This window comes from Myxine glutinosa, chromosome 2, assembly GCF_964187855.1.
Source record: "Myxine glutinosa chromosome 2, kmMyxGlut1.1, whole genome shotgun sequence".
In the NCBI taxonomy this organism is placed as follows: Eukaryota; Metazoa; Chordata; class Myxini; order Myxiniformes; family Myxinidae; genus Myxine; species Myxine glutinosa.
Genome location: NC_136262.1, coordinates 128,689,036 through 128,708,855, shown reverse-complemented (window position 1 = coordinate 128,708,855; position 19,820 = coordinate 128,689,036). Strand labels below are relative to the sequence as shown.

The window sequence follows — 19,820 nt, the reverse complement described above, 5'->3', positions numbered from 1 at the left end:
TTATACAATGGACTACAAAATGTAAATGTTTCATGATATTTGTTATATTATATCACCTTTATCTGTCAATATTGTTGAAATAAAGATCAAATAGCTGTATGTTGAAATATGTTGAAAAAGTCAAAACTCTACATGGGGTGTACTTACTTTTTCACGTGACTGTATACACACACATGTCTCGACACAATGCTGAGACAGGGCATCATACGGAGGGTCAACAAACCTACAGACTGGGTCATCAGTCTCACCTACGTACGGAAAGCAAACGGTAAACTGTGAATATGCCTGACACAAAAGATTTGAATCGAGCAACCAAGAGGTGCCCCCACCATACTTCCCTACTTGAAGAGCCAACACATAATTTTGCAGGTTCAACGGTCCCTTCCAAGCTGTTTGCTAACAATGAGTCCTGGTCAATGAAGCTCAACCATCCAGTGAAAGCTGATCATGACCTTCAAATCTCAATGTGGTCACTACTGCTTATAGTGAATGCCATTTGGACGTACATATGTCCCAAGATGTCTTCCAGGCCAAGATGGACGAAATTCTCCAGCAGTGTCCAGGTGCCATTGGCATCACAGCTGATGTCGCCGTCAATGGAAAAACGAGAGCCAGAACATTACCGAAGTCTTCACTACCTCATGGGAATGGCTGCCAGGTTTAACCTACGATTCAACAATCACAAGTGCGGTATCAAAAAGGCAAAAATTCAATTATGTGTTCATATTTGACCAACACGGTGCCCACCTAGACCCAGAAGAAGTGGATTGCTCACCAGACCTGAAGAACATCCTTGAACTTTTCAAGGCATTGGTATCATCATATACAGGGTGAGCCAGAAATATGGTTATTTTTAACACTTGTGTAAAGGTAATAAAAAGTTGCATTTCAAAACAAATTCTTACAAGAAAGTGAAGTACATAACATGCCATTTATTTGTGGAAAAGAACATCTAGGAGATGCGCACCATTTTGTCCAACACATTCCTCCAATCTTGGACGCCAATTATTCATGACGTTCTGCAACATGGCCACGTCAATATCATTGATTTCACGTCTGATGTTTTCCTGGGCTTAATTATCTTGGCAATCACATCATCTTGGCTTAATTCTAGGACAGTTTGAATTTTATAGGGATAAAAGTTTAAATGCTTGTGCAATATGCGGCGTCGTGACATGTGAGAAATTCTTAAGGCCGATGCATGCTTTCGGCTGGAGCGATGCGGACATCTCAAAACTGACTCCCTTACACGCTCAATGTTTTGTGCCGTTCTTCCTGATTTGGGTGCTCCCGGCGGTTTCTCTTTTAAAGTTGAACAGGTCCTCTCAAACTTCTGAACCCATAACTTGATAGCACGAACAGACGGCACATTTCCAGGATGTTGAACATTGAAATGAGTTTGAATTTACGTTGTGCAGCAGTTGCACTATCATTATTCTTGTAAAAAGCTTTGATAGCGAAACCGCGTTCTTCCCCCGACCAGTTCCACATGGTTAGTCAAGTGTTCTGCCTGCAAAACATAAAACTAAATCAGTAAAAAATAAAAATGGCATGTTATGTACTTCAATTTCATGAATGAATTTATTTTGAAATACAATTTTTTATTTCCTTCACACGAATGACCATATTTCTGGCTCACCGTGTACATTCCCTTCATGTAACATGATGATAATTTGATCCAGTTGTACAAATCACTAAAAAAAAAAATGCCAGAGTACGAATGCATCTCCAATTTAGGAAAACAAGGCAGGGCATTGCATCCCTCCAATGGATGTTAAGCTGGATATCCCGTCTAATAGCATTACTTGGTGGACATTAACATATCCCACAATGTATGTTGGAAAGAATTTGAGCTATTCCCAGTATCCTGATTTTTTTTTTACAAATTCCTGCCCAAATCAGCTCTAGTCTAACGTCAGGCTTGGTTGGCTAGCTTGTTCGAGAGAGACCAGGCCCAAAAACTTTCCCCAGCAGATCATATAAGAAGGTGTGAAATAATTGGGGCAGTAGTAGTGGATGTAATAGCGGTATACAGTGCTTTTACCTCTATCTCTGGTATCTTGTAATATGTTGGTAATGGAGGTTGAATAGGATGTGGGAAACGGTGGAAGAGGTGTATGGGGGAGGGAGTTAAGATATGGGACAGGTGGACTAGTTTCACTCATGTTATCGCTTTTCCCTTCATGGAAAAGTAGAAGTCCTCATTCGTGGGAGGAAAGAGAAGCATATTCAGCCATCCCGTATGTCCTATGGTCCTAACCAAATTTATTTTAAGGGATCACTTTTGTTGTCGCAAAGCATGATGTATTTGGAGCGCAAAATAGAATGGGAGCGTTCACGTCGACACCATCTTTATGGGAATTTTCTTTGCGTGATTTGTATGACGGGATGAAATTCCCACAATCATCATGTTACATGAACTTTTGCAATGGAGCAGTTTGAGGACTGGGATTAAATCTTCATTCTTTTCTCCTCTTATCGTTTATATTCCCAAACACTCGCATCGTACCATACTCCGCATCACTTACCAGTGGTGGCACAAATTTAGGCCACTTTTGGACATCACGGGCAGCCGTCATCATACCGACGACCTGGCCAGTCTGCTGCACCTATGTGCATCACACTTCACATTGCATTTACTGCACCTGCAGCCAACGATGCTCATAGGAATAAAGAGTTGGAGAGGGATAGCACACACCTCTGCCACTTCAAAAACGCACTGTGTCTTTCATGATTACAAAGTCTATTGACTTTTGAAACTACAACAAACCATAATCTGAAATTGTGCCATTCAATAAGTCAGAGAGTAGCATGTAATATTGTAATAGCAATGTATGATTTGCATTTCTCTACGCACGCTTCCCATTCCTCGGAAACAATAGTACATACATTCATTTCATTTATGGACATGAAACCGCTTGCGTCCACTGATGTGACTTTTCAAATGTCAGATTGGCATTAACTTCCCACATCTCATCCTGCTTCGTTAGGATCCAGTTCCTGCATTTGGGTTGCAGTGCAACGATCTATCTCACGGTGCTTCCGCTGAGGATTGGAATTTTGTTGGATTACCCAGGCCAAAAGATCTGTTTTAGTGATGCAGATTCTGGCCAGGTCATATATTCCCACTGCCTACCCCACCTGAAGGTATATGCACCAGCTTTTGGTCTTCAGGGAGTTGGCTCGATAGACATCTGTACAGGCCTTTCTCCACCATCACAGAAACTTATTTGAACAGACTCAGACTCCTCTCTTCACCTGTCTCTCATTCTTTCTCTCTCCCTCTCAATCCTCCATTCTCTTCCTCTCTACCAAAGCTTTGGCTTACACAGTCCAATTTCTCATGTTGCAATGAACTGTTCAAATGGCACAAGTTTTTTCCAAGTTAAGAAGGCCTCTTTTTCCAAGAGTGATGCTGTTTGCTTTATATAGGCCAGAAACCTGACATGTGTCGTAAAACATGCATTTTGCAATTTCAAGTTTACAAATTGTATAGAAACTCTGTTGTTTGTTGAACACGCTACACGTACATGTCGAACACTACACTTACATGTTGAACACTGTATGCTTACATGTTGAACACTTTACACTTACATGTTGAACACTCTACACTTACACGTTGAACACTCTATGCTTACATGTTGAACACTCTACACTTGCATGTTGAACACTCTACACTTGCATGTTGAACACTCTACACTTGCATGTCGAACACTCTACACTTACATGTTGAACACTCCACACTTACATGTTGAACACTCCACACTTACATGTTGAACACTCTACACTTGCATGTTGAACACTCCACACTTACATGTTGAACACTCTACACTTGCATGTTGAACACTCTACACTTGCATGTTGAACACTCCACACTTACATGTTGAACACTCTACACTTGCATGTCGAACACTCTACACTTGCATGTTGAACACTCCACACTTACATGTTGAACACTCTACACTTGCATGTTGAACACTCTACACTTGCATGTTGAACACTCCACACTTACATGTTGAACACTCTACACTTACATGTTGAACACTCCACACTTACATGTTGAACACTCCACACTCACATGTTGAACACACCTACCCTCACATGTTGAACATTGTACACTCACACGTTGAACACGCTACACGTACATGTCGAACACTCTACACTTACATGTTGAACACTCCACACTTACATGTTGAACACTTTACACTTACATGTTGAACACCCTACACTTACATGTTGAACACTTTACACTTACATGTTGAACACCCTACACTTACATGTTGAACACTTTACACTTACATGTTGAACACCCTACACTTACATGTTGAACACTTTACACTTACATGTTGAACACTCTACACTTGCATGTTGAACACTCTACACTTGCATGTCGAACACTCTACACTTACATGTTGAACACTTTACACTTACATGTTGAACACCCTACACTTACATGTTGAACACTTTACACTTACATGTTGAACACTCTACACTTGCATGTTGAACACTCCACACTTACATGTTGAACACTCTACACTTACATGTTGAACACTCCACACTTACATGTTGAACACTCTACACTTACATGTCGAACACTCTACACTTGCATGTTGAACACTCCACACTTACATGTTGAACACTCTACACTTGCATGTTGAACACTCTACACTTGCATGTTGAACACTCCACACTTACATGTTGAACACTCTACACTTACATGTTGAACACTCCACACTTACATGTTGAACACTCCACACTCACATGTTGAACACACCTACCCTCACATGTTGAACATTGTACACTCACACGTTGAACACGCTACACGTACATGTCGAACACTCTACACTTACATGTTGAACACTCCACACTTACATGTTGAACACTTTACACTTACATGTTGAACACCCTACACTTACATGTTGAACACTTTACACTTACATGTTGAACACTTTACACTTACATATTGAACACCCTACACTTACATGTTGAACACTTTACACTTACATATTGAACACCCTCCACTTACATGTTGAACACGCAACATTTAAATGTTGAAGACTTAAGATTGCAAAATGCATGTCCCTTTATTTAGTATTCACGTTGTTTTGATTTTTCTCTCATAACAAATTCTTACTCAACACAAATGATTTTCCAGTTGCAATTTAATTTACACAGCACTGTGTTTTTTCCTGGTCAGTGTTTCTCAAGAGCTCACAGGTTTGCATCAAAGTGCACATTTCCTAATTTGTCAGAATGTGAAAGGCTCTCAATAAATGGTGAATGAAAAACTTTTTTGGTAAAAAAAAATGATGATACTTCAAATTGAATAGAATAAATATTTGATGTAAATTCCTGTGTTTTTTCTGATTATCGATCCCCACCCGATCCTCTGGACATTTTCACTCTTCTCTCATGTTCTGTTGACTTTGGCTTATTTTTTTCTCTGGAATTTCTAAAAAAACAAATTCCTTTGGAATGCCTTATCTGTCTTTTATTCTTTTTTATCCTTTCTTTTACAGTACCTGATATTTTATTGTAGAGCACCTTGAGATATATTTATGAAAGGTAGTATATAAAGAACTTTTTAAAACAAGGTTAATTATTATTAACCAAAGTTAAAAATTAACTTTTAAAAAGTTTAGGTTAAAAAATTAACCAAAGTTAAAAAATAAACAACTTCTCGTTAAATAGACCTGGTGGATAGCTTAGGCCTTATTGAGCTGTCTCTCCAGGTTTCAAATCCTGACCTACCTATATACGGCCACCCTGTTGTTTCGTACACAGGGCAATGCTATATATTGCCCTGTATAGAATGTTAAGACCAAGGACCCGTAAGCCAACTATTCACAAACTGTCCAACGTTGGTGGACGTTGAAGATCCCACGGTGTCTTTATCGCCGACACTCTGAGCAAATTACATTATCCTGCGTTGAAGTTGTGATCCGTTCAGATTGGTTCTAGCCTTGAAACGTTTCTCGAGTTGTTGTGATACTCCCCAAAGTTCTATCTCAAGTATGGACATCCATTATTATTATTATTAACTCGCGCATGCGAAACAAAAAGTGGGGTTAAGTCATCGGTTCTTGTCTGATCAGTTTATTAGAGAGGTAACCGTGCGACGCACAGGTGGGAGCCCAAAATCTCAAAAACAAAATGGTTTCACTCTTTAGGACACATGCAGGGACCCCAAAAGGTGCTCAAAATCATAATTGTATTGAGAAATTTATGAAACCTCCCACTCACCTAAGGACACCCACCGGGATCCCAAAAGGTTCAACAGAAAGTTTGGCGGGGCTAGCCCCAAAACTGACGGAGTAGTTCGGGGACGGACAGACAGACAGACAGTCCTGCTTTATTATACATACTAGTGTGACTCGGCACACTGCGCGCGCCTCACCACACGTCGTTTCAGAGGGGTAGGCATCTTTGACCATTTCGGTGTCTTTTGGGTCTTCATGGTGTTTTGGGTCTTCAGGGCCATTTGGGTCTTCAGGGTCTTTTGGATCCTCTTGGCCTTTAAGGGTATTTTGGGTATTTGAGGTATTTTGGGTCTTCAGGGTCTTTTGGGTCTTTGGTGTCTTCAGAGGCTTTTGGGTCTTAAGGGTCTTCGGTGTCTTTTGTGTCTTCGGGGTCTTCAGGGGCTTTTGGGTCTTGAGGGTCTTTTGGTTATTTTTGGTCTTTAAGGGTCTTTGGGTCTTTTTGGGTCTTCGGGGTGTTTTGGGTCTTCCGGGTCTTTTGGGTCTTCGGGATGTTTTGGGTCTTTCGGGTCTTTGGGGTCTTCAAGGGTGATTTGGGGTCTTCAAGGGTGATTTGGGGTCTTCAAGGGTGATTTGGGTCTTCAGGGGTCTTGGTGGTCTTAAGGGTCTTGGGGAAATTAAAGGGTCGTCAAAGGTCTGAGGGGTTTCAGCAGTCTAAACGTAATTAAGAGCGTGTAAATTTTTTTGAAGAAGAAGAAGAAGACGTGTTCGTCGCATATAAGCATAGCGACAAACAAAGCGACATAACCATATACGTTGCTCTATTATAATAAGATATGATCGTCAGTTTATGATCGACCAACAACTTCTTTATCTAGAATATTATGTATCTAGAATATTCTAGAATATTCTAGAATATTCTAGAATATTCTACACCAATTTGGAACATGAATAGGAAGACAAGTTTGCCGTTTTACCGTACTTTGGCTCGAAATTCGTCCTGATCGTACATGTGCAGAGAGGAGTAAGATAATATTTTTAGTTTGTCTGCCTGGCAGTCAAACAAAAATATATAATTTTAAGTATATACCTCAACAATGCGTGACGTATCATGTTCTATGAACTCTCTAGTTATTAATATTACTATTACTACCTCCGTGACCAAAGTGCTGTCTATTTGTTTGTCTGTTTGTCCGTTTGTGAACAAGATATCTCAAAACGTTGTGGACGGATTCGGACGAAATTTGGCAGAGAGACAGCACGTGTGACAAGGACGAAATGATTCAATTTTGGTGTAGATCCGGATCCGGCTACTAGAATTTTTAAAGTGATTCTTCACCATTAGGAGATAGGGCCAAAAATGATACATAGCAGGATATCTCAAAAGGTTGTGGACGGATTTGGACGAAACTAGGTGGACCGGTTGGGTGTCTGACAAAGACGATTCGATTCGATTTTGGTGAAGATCTGAATATGGATTCGGATATGAGAATTATTTAATTAATAAGTGATTCTTCACCATTGGGAGATAAGGCCAAAAACCAACAAATAACAGGATATATCAAAAAGTTGTGGACGGATTCGGACGAAATTTGGCAGAGAGGTAGCACGTGTGACAAGGACGAAATGATTCGATTTTGGTGTAGATCCGGATCCGGCTACTAGAATTTTTTAAGTGATTCTTCACCATTGGGAGATAGGGCCAAAAAGAATACATAGCAGGATATCTCAAAAAGTTGTGGACGGATTTGGACGAAACTTGGTGGAGAGGTTGGGGGTCTGACAAGGACGATTCGATTCGATCTTGGTGAAGGTCTGAATATGGATTCGGATATGAGAATTATTTAATTTTTTAAGTGATTCTTCAACATTAGGAGATAGGGCCAAAAACGATACATAGCAGGATATCTCAAAAAGTTGTGGACGGATTTGGACGAAACTTTGTGGACAGGTTGTGCGTGTGACAAGGACGATTCGATTCGATCTTGGTGAAGGTCTGAATATGGATTCGGATATGAGAATTATTTAATTTTTTAAGTGATTCTTCAACATTAGGAGATAGGGCCAAAAACGATACATAGCAGGATATCTCAAAAAGTTGTGGACGGATTTGGACGAAACTAGGTGGACCGGTTGGGTGTCTGACAAGGACGATTCGATTCGATTTTGGTGAAGATCTGAATATGGATTCGGATATGAGAATTATTTAATTTTTAAAGTGATTCTTCACCATTGGGAGATAAGGCCAAAAACCAACAAATAACAGAATATATCAAAAGGTTATGGATGGATTTGGACGAAACTTCGTGGACAGGTTGTGTGTGTGACAAAGAATCGATTTAATTTTGGTGAAGATCCGGATCCGGCTAGTATAATTTTTTAAGTGATTCTTCACCATTGAGTGATATGACCAAAAACGATACATAGCAGGATATCTCAAAAAGTTGTGGACGGATTCAGACAACACTTGGTGGACAGGTTGTGTGTGTGAAAAGGACTAATCGTTTGGATTTTGCTGAAAATCTGAATATGGATTCGGATACAAGAATTATTTAATTAATAAGTGATTCTTCACCATTGAGAGATCGGGTGAAAAGTGATATATAACATGATATTTAAAAACGTTATGGACGACTTATGAATAAACTTGGTGGACGAGTTGGTTAGAAGACAAGAAGAAGCCGATTCCATTTTGGTTCAGGTCCGAATCCAGATCTGGCCTATCAGTGGGATACAAAACGTAAACTGTTCAGCCTGGCGGAGGTGTGCGCTCTACCGAGTGCCGTTGTACTTATTATAAACTGTATAAATACAGTTGTGGTTATAATACAAAGATAATTTTGTCTTTTCTATTTACAGCACTGCCTCTTATTTTTTAAAAAAGTAATAAACTATGAAGCAAAGATTAAAGCACTTGTTGCATAAAAATCATATAACATGTACATTGTACAATGTCTGATTCAACAACACAATACAAGAAAAGTCTTTTGTTAGTGCTTTGTGTTATATTTAAAACAAAAAATGATGTACGGAACTGTACAGCTGTCAAAATGTTGCAGTGTTCGTTACTTTCCTCAGATAAACTTTTGTCGAGGTTCCGCTTTTGTTCCCACAATAGTGGGTTTTCTTTTTCCCCACTTTTTTATATATTACTGAGCCCAACGTTGCCTTACTCTTAGGTTACTTGGCCTATAATGTCCTTAATACTACATCTATGGGCAAGTATACCAAGCTGTGACAGAACCTCATATACCTGATGAAGGTGGACAGAAACTCTCGGCTGAATGTACGCGAGGCGTTGAGCCAGCATCTTGCGAACACGCCTAACCCTTAAACACTGACAAAAACATATTTGTACACGCACAGCTAATCGCACGTCTAAAAGGCAATTTACGAAGAGAGAGATAAACAACCGTTTAGTTGTGTGCGTCTAAACAGCCGATTGGTCTGTGAAACCACGCCCACATCTCCAACATCCAATTGAAATGACGCACTTGCATCGAATCACAGCGCCATGTACAATTATTGTTGGAGAACATTTCTCCTCATCGTAGGTTGATCCGGGTCATCTTACAATAGATTCAGCAGCCAGCAAAATGATTCCTCCGGACAATTGATATTGTCATTCTTCTTCATTGCATCATCTATCCTCGAAGATTCTCAGCGTTTGTACCAGTCTCAATGTTTGTACCAGTCTCAATGTTTGTACCAGTCTCAATGTTTGTACCAGTCTCAATGTTTGTACCAGTCTCAATGTTTGTACCAGTCTCAATGTTTGTACCAGTCTCAATGTTTGTACCAGTCTCAATGTTTGTACCACTCTCAATGTTTGTACCACTCTCAATGTTTGTACCAGTCTCAATGTTTGTACCAGTCTCAATGTTTGTACCAGTCTCAATGTTTGTACCAGTCTCAATGTTTGTACCAGTCTCAATGTTTGTGCCAGTCTCAATGTTTGTACCAGTCTCAATGTTTGTACCGCTCTCAATGTTTGTACCACTCTCAATGTTTGTACCACTCTCAATGTTTGTACCAGTCTCAATGTTTGTACCAGTCTCAATGTTTGTACCACTCTCAATGTTTGTACCGCTCTCAATGTTTGTACCACTCTCAATGTTTGTACCACTCTCAATGTTTGTACCAGTCTCAACGTTTGTACCAGTCTCAATGTTTGTACCACTCTCAATGTTTGTACCACTCTCAATGTTTGTACCAGTCTCAACGTTTGTACCACTCTCAATGTTTGTACCGCTCTCAATGTTTGTACCACTCTCAATGTTTGTACCACTCTCAATGTTTGTACCGCTCTCAATGTTTGTACCACTCTCAATGTTTGTACCACTCTCAATGTTTGTACCACTCTCAATGTTTGTACCAGTCTCAATGTTTGTACCACTCTCAATGTTTGTACCAGTCTCAATGTTTGTACCACTCTCAATGTTTGTACCAGTCTCAATGTTTGTACCACTCTCAATGTTTGTACCAGTCTCAATGTTTGTACCACTCTCAATGTTTGTACCAGTCTCAATGTTTGTACCACTCTCAATGTTTGTACCACTCTCAATGTTTGTACCAGTCTCAATGTTTGTACCACTCTCAATGTTTGTACCAGTCTCAATGTTTGTACCACTCTCAATGTTTGTACCACTCTCAATGTTTGTACCACTCTCAATGTTTGTACCACTCTCAATGTTTGTACCACTCTCAATGTTTGTACCACTCTCAATGTTTGTACCACTCTCAATGTTTGTACCAGTCTCAATGTTTGTACCACTCTCAATGTTTGTACCAGTCTCAATGTTTGTACCAGTCTCAATGTTTGTACCAGTCTCAATGTTTGTACCAGTCTCAATGTTTGTACCGCTCTCAATGTTTGTACCACTCTCAATGTTTGTACCACTCTCAATGTTTGTACCACTCTCAATGTTTGTACCACTCTCAATGTTTGTACCAGTCTCAATGTTTGTACCAGTCTCAATGTTTGTACCAGTCTCAATGTTTGTACCAGTCTCAATGTTTGTACCAGTCTCAATGTTTGTACCAGTCTCAATGTTTGTACCAGTGTCAATGTTTGTACCAGTCTCAATGTTTGTACCAGTCTCAATGTTTGTACCAGTCTCAATGTTTGTACCGCTCTCAATGTTTGTACCACTCTCAATGTTTGTACCACTCTGAATGTTTGTACCAGTCTCAATGTTTGTACCAGTCTCAATGTTTGTACCAGTGTCAATGTTTGTACCAGTCTCAATGTTTGTACCAGTCTCAATGTTTGTACCAGTCTCAATGTTTGTACCAGTGTCAATGTTTGTACCAGTCTCAATGTTTGTACCAGTCTCAATGTTTGTACCAGTCTCAATGTTTGTACCAGTCTCAATGTTTGTACCAGTCTCAATGTTTGTACCAGTCTCAATGTTTGTACCAGTCTCAATGTTTGTACCAGTCTCAATGTTTGTACCAGTGTCAATGTTTGTACCAGTCTCAATGTTTGTACCAGTCTCAATGTTTGTACCAGTCTCAATGTTTGTACCAGTCTCAATGTTTGTACCAGTCTCAATGTTTGTACCAGTGTCAATGTTTGTACCAGTCTCAATGTTTGTACCAGTCTCAATGTTTGTACCAGTCTCAATGTTTGTACCGCTCTCAATGTTTGTACCAGTCTCAATGTTTGTACCAGTCTCAATGTTTGTAACACTCTCAATGTTTGTACCACTCTCAACGTTTGTACCACTCTCAATGTTTGTACCAGTCTCAATGTTTGTACCCCTCTCAATGTTTGTACCACTCTCAATGTTTGTACCAGTCTCAATGTTTGTAACACTCTCAATGTTTGTACCACTCTCAATGTTTGTACCACTCTCAATGTTTGTACCAGTCTCAATGTTTGTACCACTCTCAATGTTTGTACCAGTCTCAATGTTTGTAACACTCTCAATGTTTGTACCACTCTCAATGTTTGTACCAGTCTCAATGTTTGTACCGCTCTCAATGTTTGTACCACTCTCAATGTTTGTACCACTCTCAATGTTTGTACCACTCTCAATGTTTGTACCACTCTCAATGTTTGTACCACTCTCAATGTTTGTACCACTCTCAATGTTTGTACCACTCTCAATGTTTGTACCACTCTCAATGTTTGTACCACTCTCAATGTTTGTACCACTCTCAATGTTTGTACCACTCTCAATGTTTGTACCACTCTCAATGTTTGTACCACTCTCAATGTTTGTACCACTCTCAATGTTTGTACCACTCTCAATGTTTGTACCGCTCTCAATGTTTGTACCACTCTCAATGTTTGTACCACTCTCAATGTTTGTACCACTCTCAATGTTTGTACCACTCTCAATGTTTGTACCAGTCTCAATGTTTGTACCACTCTCAATGTTTGTACCACTCTCAATGTTTGTACCACTCTCAATGTTTGTACCACTCTCAATGTTTGTACCAGTCTCAATGTTTGTAACACTCTCAATGTTTGTACCACTCTCAATGTTTGTACCGCTCTCAATGTTTGTACCACTCTCAATGTTTGTACCACTCTCAATGTTTGTACCAGTCTCAATGTTTGTACCACTCTCAATGTTTGTACCACTCTCAATGTTTGTACCAGTCTCAATGTTTGTACCACTCTCAATGTTTGTACCACTCTCAATGTTTGTACCAGTCTCAATGTTTGTACCACTCTCAATGTTTGTACCACTCTCAATGTTTGTACCAGTCTCAATGTTTGTACCACTCTCAATGTTTGTACCACTCTCAATGTTTGTACCAGTCTCAATGTTTGTACCAGTCTCAATGTTTGTACCAGTCTCAATGTTTGTACCAGTCTCAATGTTTGTACCAGTCTCAATGTTTGTACCAGTCTCAATGTTTGTACCACTCTCAATGTTTGTACCACTCTCAATGTTTGTACCACTCTCAATGTTTGTACCAGTCTCAATGTTTGTACCACTCTCAATGTTTGTACCGCTCTCAATGTTTGTACCACTCTCAATGTTTGTACCGCTCTCAATGTTTGTACAGCCTGTGCCTTAAAACTGTTTGTAACACTTGAAGATGGACTTCCTGGTTGGCGGGTTGTATTCAAAATTTGTCCAAAAATGTTGCTGCACACTTGTCACTGAATTTGTCTTAGCAAATTCCTGAACGTGGAAAGCTTTCTCCTGCTTGCTGCCATTTTTAACCCCCTGGCCCCCTGGAACCCCAAAAAATCAATGATTAAAAGAAAAGACAAAGATTACAAGAAAAAAGTCGAAAGCATCTGAAAATGCAAAGCCTGTCCGCGTCCATTTGTATTCAGACGTCTTCTTCTTCCATATGCTCAAAATAATGAAAAAAAAATTTAAATACAAAATAAAAATTGATGATTTTATGCAGCCTTGACCTTTGAGCTTTAGATCTAAAAATAAGCAGCTTCTAGCTTTTGATTGGTGAACCAATTCAGTGATCCAATATGCAAATTCTTAAAACTTCAGGTCAATCAGATGAAAATTGACGATTTTATGTGATGCTGAACTTTGATCTTTTGACCAAATTATGAATTTCCCTTCTCCATATTTTCATAATAAAGCTTTGGTGAAAAGTTGATGACAAAACTCAAATGGTAGAAGAGTTATGGGCCAGACAGACACACACACAGACAGACAGACAGGCAGACACGCACACAAACACACACACACACACACACACACACACACACACATAGACACACACAAAGACAGACAGATACACACACAAACACACACACACACACAGACACACACAAAGACAGACAGATACACACACACACACACACACACACACACACACAGACACACACACACACACACACACACACAGACACACACAAAGACAGACAGACACACACACACACACACAGACACACACAAAGACAGACAGATACACACACAGACACACATACACACACACACAGACACACACAAAGACAGACAGATACACACACACACACACACACACACACACACAGACAGACACACACAGACACACACAAAGACAGACACACACACACACACACACACACACACAGACACACACAAAGACAGACAGATACACACACAAACACACACACACACACAGACACACACAAAGACAGACAGATACACACACACACACACACACACACACACACAGACACACACACACACACACACACAGACACACACAAAGACAGACAGATACACACACACACACACACACACACACACACACACACACACACACACAGACACACACACACACACACACACACACACAGACAGACAGACACACACAGACACACACAAAGACAGACACACACACACACACAGACAGACAGACAGACACACAGAAGTGATTACAAAACCCGTTGCCTGCTGTGGAGGGGACAGATTAACAGAAGATAAAAACAAAAAGAGATTAAAACAATACTTTAAGAGATTTTCTTTCCATCACATGAAACATGGATTTTAACTTGAGTAGTTTTTGTAAAATAAACTTTTGAAAGTGCACACTTCTTTTTGAATAACATCGTATATTTATATATATATATTATTATTTTTGCTTTAAATCTCAACAAAACAGCTTTTCAAAAACAACAAAGAGAAATAACATCCCTCTGAATGTGGAATTTCCCCAACTTTTTTGTGTGGAGTAAAATGTTGTTTTGTTTTTGGAGTGGGAGTACTTTGTCAACATGTTATGTTGCTGCTTATCGATGTATACACTTATCCCTCTGCTCGACCCTTCAAATGTGGGAAGTTTTGGCATTTGCCTCCCATCAATTTAGAACTTTGATTTCTCTTTTTCTCATTTTCCTGATAGTCATGATGTGAAAATGTCTGTTCCTCATTTCGTTTCATGTTTCAGTGAGTTGAGCACACACACTCAGTTCCCCTCACTGTTGTAATAACGCACATTTGTTTTTGAACAACAGTCGAGCATTAGCTGCTCAGCCAGAAGGTGAGTCTTCTTTAATGGCCGAATTGTGATGAAACTTTCAAACTGTGCATACAAATCGAGTGCATTTCCACATTGTTTTCATATCTTGCGCTTTAATGTTAACAATTTATCTTTCCTTTTTACAGTCTAAACATACTTTACTGGTTAAAAAATGAATGGCATGATTGGAACATGTGGATGGTCGACTGCATTCTCATGTAATGAGGTGTGAGGACCTCGGGCTATCCTGTTGTGCAATTAGTAAACAATACAGCCGGTGATTGGTTAGATCCTGTTGTGCAATTAGTAAACAATACAGCCGGTGATTGGTTAGATCCTGTTGTGCAATTAGTAAACAATACAGCCGATGATTGGTTAAATCCATGTTGTGCAATTAGTAAACAATACAGCCGGTGATTGGTTAGATCCATGTTGTGCAATTAGTAAACAATACAGCCGGTGATTGGTTAGATCCTGTTGTGCAATTAGTAAACAATACAGCCGGTGATTGTTTAGATCCTGTTGTGCAATTAGTAAACAATACAGCCGGTGATTGGTTAGATCCTGTTGTGCAATTAGTAAACAATACAGCCAATGATTGGTTAGATCCATGTTGTGCAATTAGTAAACAATACAGCCGGTGATTGGTTAGATCCATGTTGTGCAATTAGTAAACAATACAGCCGGTGATTGGTTAGATCCTGTTGTGCAATTAGTAAACAATACAGCCGGTGATTGTTTAGATCCTGTTGTGCAATTAGTAAACAATACAGCCGGTGATTGGTTAGATCCTGTTGTGCAATTAGTAAACAATACAGCCGGTGATTGGTTAGATCCTGTTGTGCAATTAGTAAACAATACAGCCAATGATTGGTTAGATCCATGTTGTGCAATTAGTAAACAATACAGCCGGTGATTGGTTAGATCCATGTTGTGCAATTAGTAAACAATACAGCCGGTGATTGGTTAGATCCATGTTGTGCAATTAGTAAACAATACAGCCGTGAATTGGTTAGATCCATGTTGTGCAATTAGTAAACAATACAGCCGGTGATTGGTTAGATCCTGTTGTGCAATTAGTAAACAATACAGCCGGTGATTGGTTAGATCCATGTTGTGCAATTAGTAAACAATACAGCCGGTGATTGGTTAGATCCATGTTGTGCAATTAGTAAACAATACAGCCGGTGATTGGTTAGATCCTGTTGTGCAATTAGTAAACAATACAGCCGGTGATTGGTTAGATCCATGTTGTGCAATTAGTAAACAATACAGCCGGTGATTGGTTAGATCCTGTTGTGCAATTAGTAAACAATACAGCCGGTGATTGGTTAGATCCATGTTGTGCAATTAGTAAACAATACAGCCGGTGATTGGTTAGATCCTGTTGTGCAATTAGTAAACAATACAGCCGGTGATTGGTTAGATCCATGTTGTGCAATTAGTAAACAATACAGCCGGTGATTGGTTAGATCCATGTTGTGCAATTAGTAAACAATACAGCCGGTGATTGGTTAGATCCATGTTGTGCAATTAGTAAACAATACAGCCGGTGATTGGTTAGATCCATGTTGTGCAATTAGTAAACAATACAGCCGGTGATTGGTTAGATCCTGTTGTGCAATTAGTAAACAATACAGCCGGTGATTGTTTAGATCCTGTTGTGCAATTAGTAAACAATACAGCCGGTGATTGGTTAGATCCTGTTGTGCAATTAGTAAACAATACAGCCGGTGATTGGTTAGATCCTGTTGTGCAATTAGTAAACAATACAGCCGGTGATTGGTTAGATCCATGTTGTGCAATTAGTAAACAATACAGCCGGTGATTGGTTAGATCCATGTTGTGCAATTAGTAAACAATGCAGCCGGTGATTGGTTAGATCCATGTTGTGCAATTAGTAAACAATACAGCCAGTGATTGGTTAGATCCATGTTGTGCAATTAGTAAACAATACAGCCGGTGATTGGTTAGATCCATGTTGTGCAATTAGTAAACAATACAGCCAGTGATTGGTTAGATCCATGTTGTGCAATTAGTAAACAATACAGCCGGTGATTGGTTAGATCCATGTTGTGCAATTAGTTATTCATACTGACCCATTATCATCAGGCCGTTGTCTGACCCTTGGTGGAGAATGGAGATATCAATGATCTGAGGAGAACAGAACAGGCTTATGTTTGTATTAACAGCTCATCTACTAACACGTTCACCTTTGAACTGTCCAATTTGGGTTCGATTCCCGATTGAGGAGGACTGAACTAACGACTACGAACAAGGGGTGTCGCATCATGGAGCATACCGTCGTTCCAAGCGTCGATGCAAATGAGCTTTCCCATCTGCACATCGGGTGTGGATATTGAGGATTCAACGATATATTTTGAAATAGGTAGGACATTGTGCAGCGCTACCAATGCCAAAATATCTACTTGAAATTCACGGAACACCTTTAGTTGTGCTGAATGGGAATTCTGAGGCGTTCACATGGCACAGGCAACATTGCCTGAACGTTCATATTACCTGTACGAAGCACAAGGGCAAGTTGTTCTTTAATATCATAGTAAAGTACATGAAAATATAATGGAAATAATGCATATATACAGTGCATACATATATGTATATATGTACTAGCTTGGCTAGCCTCACCACGCGTCGTCACTGAGGGACGGGCTTATTTTAGCTGAGGATAATGACTGTACCTGAGTTGCTGTGTTGTCATGATTTACACCAATCATAATACAAACAATTATTTTGCACAAATGTATTTGTAAAATACGTTATATTACGTTTTATAAACAATTGAAGTTGAAGATTTAAGTTAAAAAAAACTATTTTCAAAAAAGTTTCAAAAAGAAAACAAAATTCACAAATTTTCGAAAAAAAAAATACCCTTAGCACATACCCACAGGAGAGGTAGGTGCATACCAGAAGTTTGGTACGATTTCACAAAAGGTTGAGGGAGTAGTTCAGTGACAACACAAGACAAGACAGACTGCACAGATATATATGTATATATACAGCAACGTCAGCACAACAACTGTTCGTCTGTATCTTCGTCCCGACACGACAAAGTGGCCAGAAGGAAGTCAAACAGTTCAATCTTGGTTTCATAAGCCCACAGAATCTTGTTTCTCACAGTCTGAGAGTCCTTTAGGTGCTTTTTTGCAAACTCCAAGTGGACTTTCATGTGTCTTTCACTGAGAGGCTTCCGTCTGGCTACTCTGCCATAAAGCCCAGATCGGTGGAGTGTTGCAGTGATGGTTGTCCTTCTGGAAGTTTCTCCCATCTCCACACAGGATCTCTGGAGCTCAGCCAGAGTGACCATCGGGTTCTTGGTCACCTCTCTTACCAAGGCCCTTCTTCCCCGATTGCTCAGTTTGGCCGGGCGGCCAGCTCTAGGAAGAGTCCTGGTTGTTCCAAACTTCTTCCATTTAAGAATTATGGAGGCCACTGTGCTCTTGGGAACTTTCAATGCAGCAGAGATTTTTCTTAGGCTTCCCCAGATCTGTGCCTCGACACAATCCTGTCTCTGAGCTCTGCAGGCAGTTCCTTCGACCTCATGGCTTGGTTTTTGCTCTGATATGCATTGTCAGCTGTACGACCTTATATAGACAGCTGTGTGCCTTTCCAAATCATGTCCAATTAATTGAATTTACCACAGGTGGACTCCAATCAAGGTGTAGAAACATCTCAAAGATGATCAAGAGAAATGGGAGGCACCTGAAATAAATTTCAAGTGTCATCGCAAAGGGTCTGAATACTTATGTCAATGTGATATTTCAGTTTTTTCTTTTTAATAAATCTGCAAAACTTTCCAAAATCCTGTTTTCTCTTTGTCATTATGGGGTATTGAGTGTAGATTGATGAGGGGAAAAATGAACTAAAACGCTTTCAGCATAAGGCTGCAACATAACAAAATGTGAAAAAAGTGAAGGGGTCTGAATACTTTGTGAATGCACTCTATATATGCACATATTCCATATATATACACCACATCACCAAAAGTATGTGGACACCCCTTCTAATTCGTGGATTTGAGTGTTTCAGCCACACCCATTGCTGACAGGTATATATAATCAAGCACACAGCCATTCAATCTCCATAGACAAACATTGGCAGTAGAATGGGCTGTACTGAAGAGCTCAGTGACTTACAACGTGGCACCGTCATCGGATGCCACCTTTCCAACACATCAGTTCGACACATTTATTCCCTGCTAGAGTTGCCCCGGTCAACTGTAAGTGCTGTTATTGTGAAGAGGAAACGTCTAGGAGCAACATCAGCGCAGCCACGAAGTGGTAGGCCACACAAGCTCACAGAACGGGACCGCGGAGTGCTGAAGCGTGTAGTGCGTAAAGGTCGTCTGTCCTTGGTTGCAACACTCACTACTGAGTTCCAAACTTCCTCTGGAAGCAACGTCAACACAACAACTGTTCGTCAGGAGCTTCATGAAATGGGGTTCCATGGCTGAGCCTAAGATCAAGCACACAAGCCTAAGATCGCCATGCGCAATGCCATCCATCGGCTGGAGTGGTGTAACACTCCCCACCATTGGACTCTGAAGCAGTGGAAACACGTTTTCTGGAGTGATTCATCACGCTTCACCATCTGGTAGTCCGATGGACTAATCTGGGTTGGCGGATGCCAGGAAAACGCTACCTGCCGAAATGCATAGTGCGAACCGTA

The 19,820-nt window shown here is 40.1% G+C and overlaps 1 protein-coding gene across 1 annotated transcript in view; it reads left to right on the top strand.

Moving 5' to 3' along the window:
- The window catches only part of LOC137421273 (fibronectin type III and SPRY domain-containing protein 2), a 204,794-nt gene that overhangs the window by 113,526 nt on the left and 71,448 nt on the right, over positions 1 to 19,820 (top strand). The window contains exon 14 of the mRNA XM_068107170.2: positions 2,991 to 3,147. Coding sequence (XP_067963271.2) covers positions 2,991 to 3,147 — 157 coding nt within the window. The remainder of the gene's footprint in view (positions 1 to 2,990; positions 3,148 to 19,820) is intronic.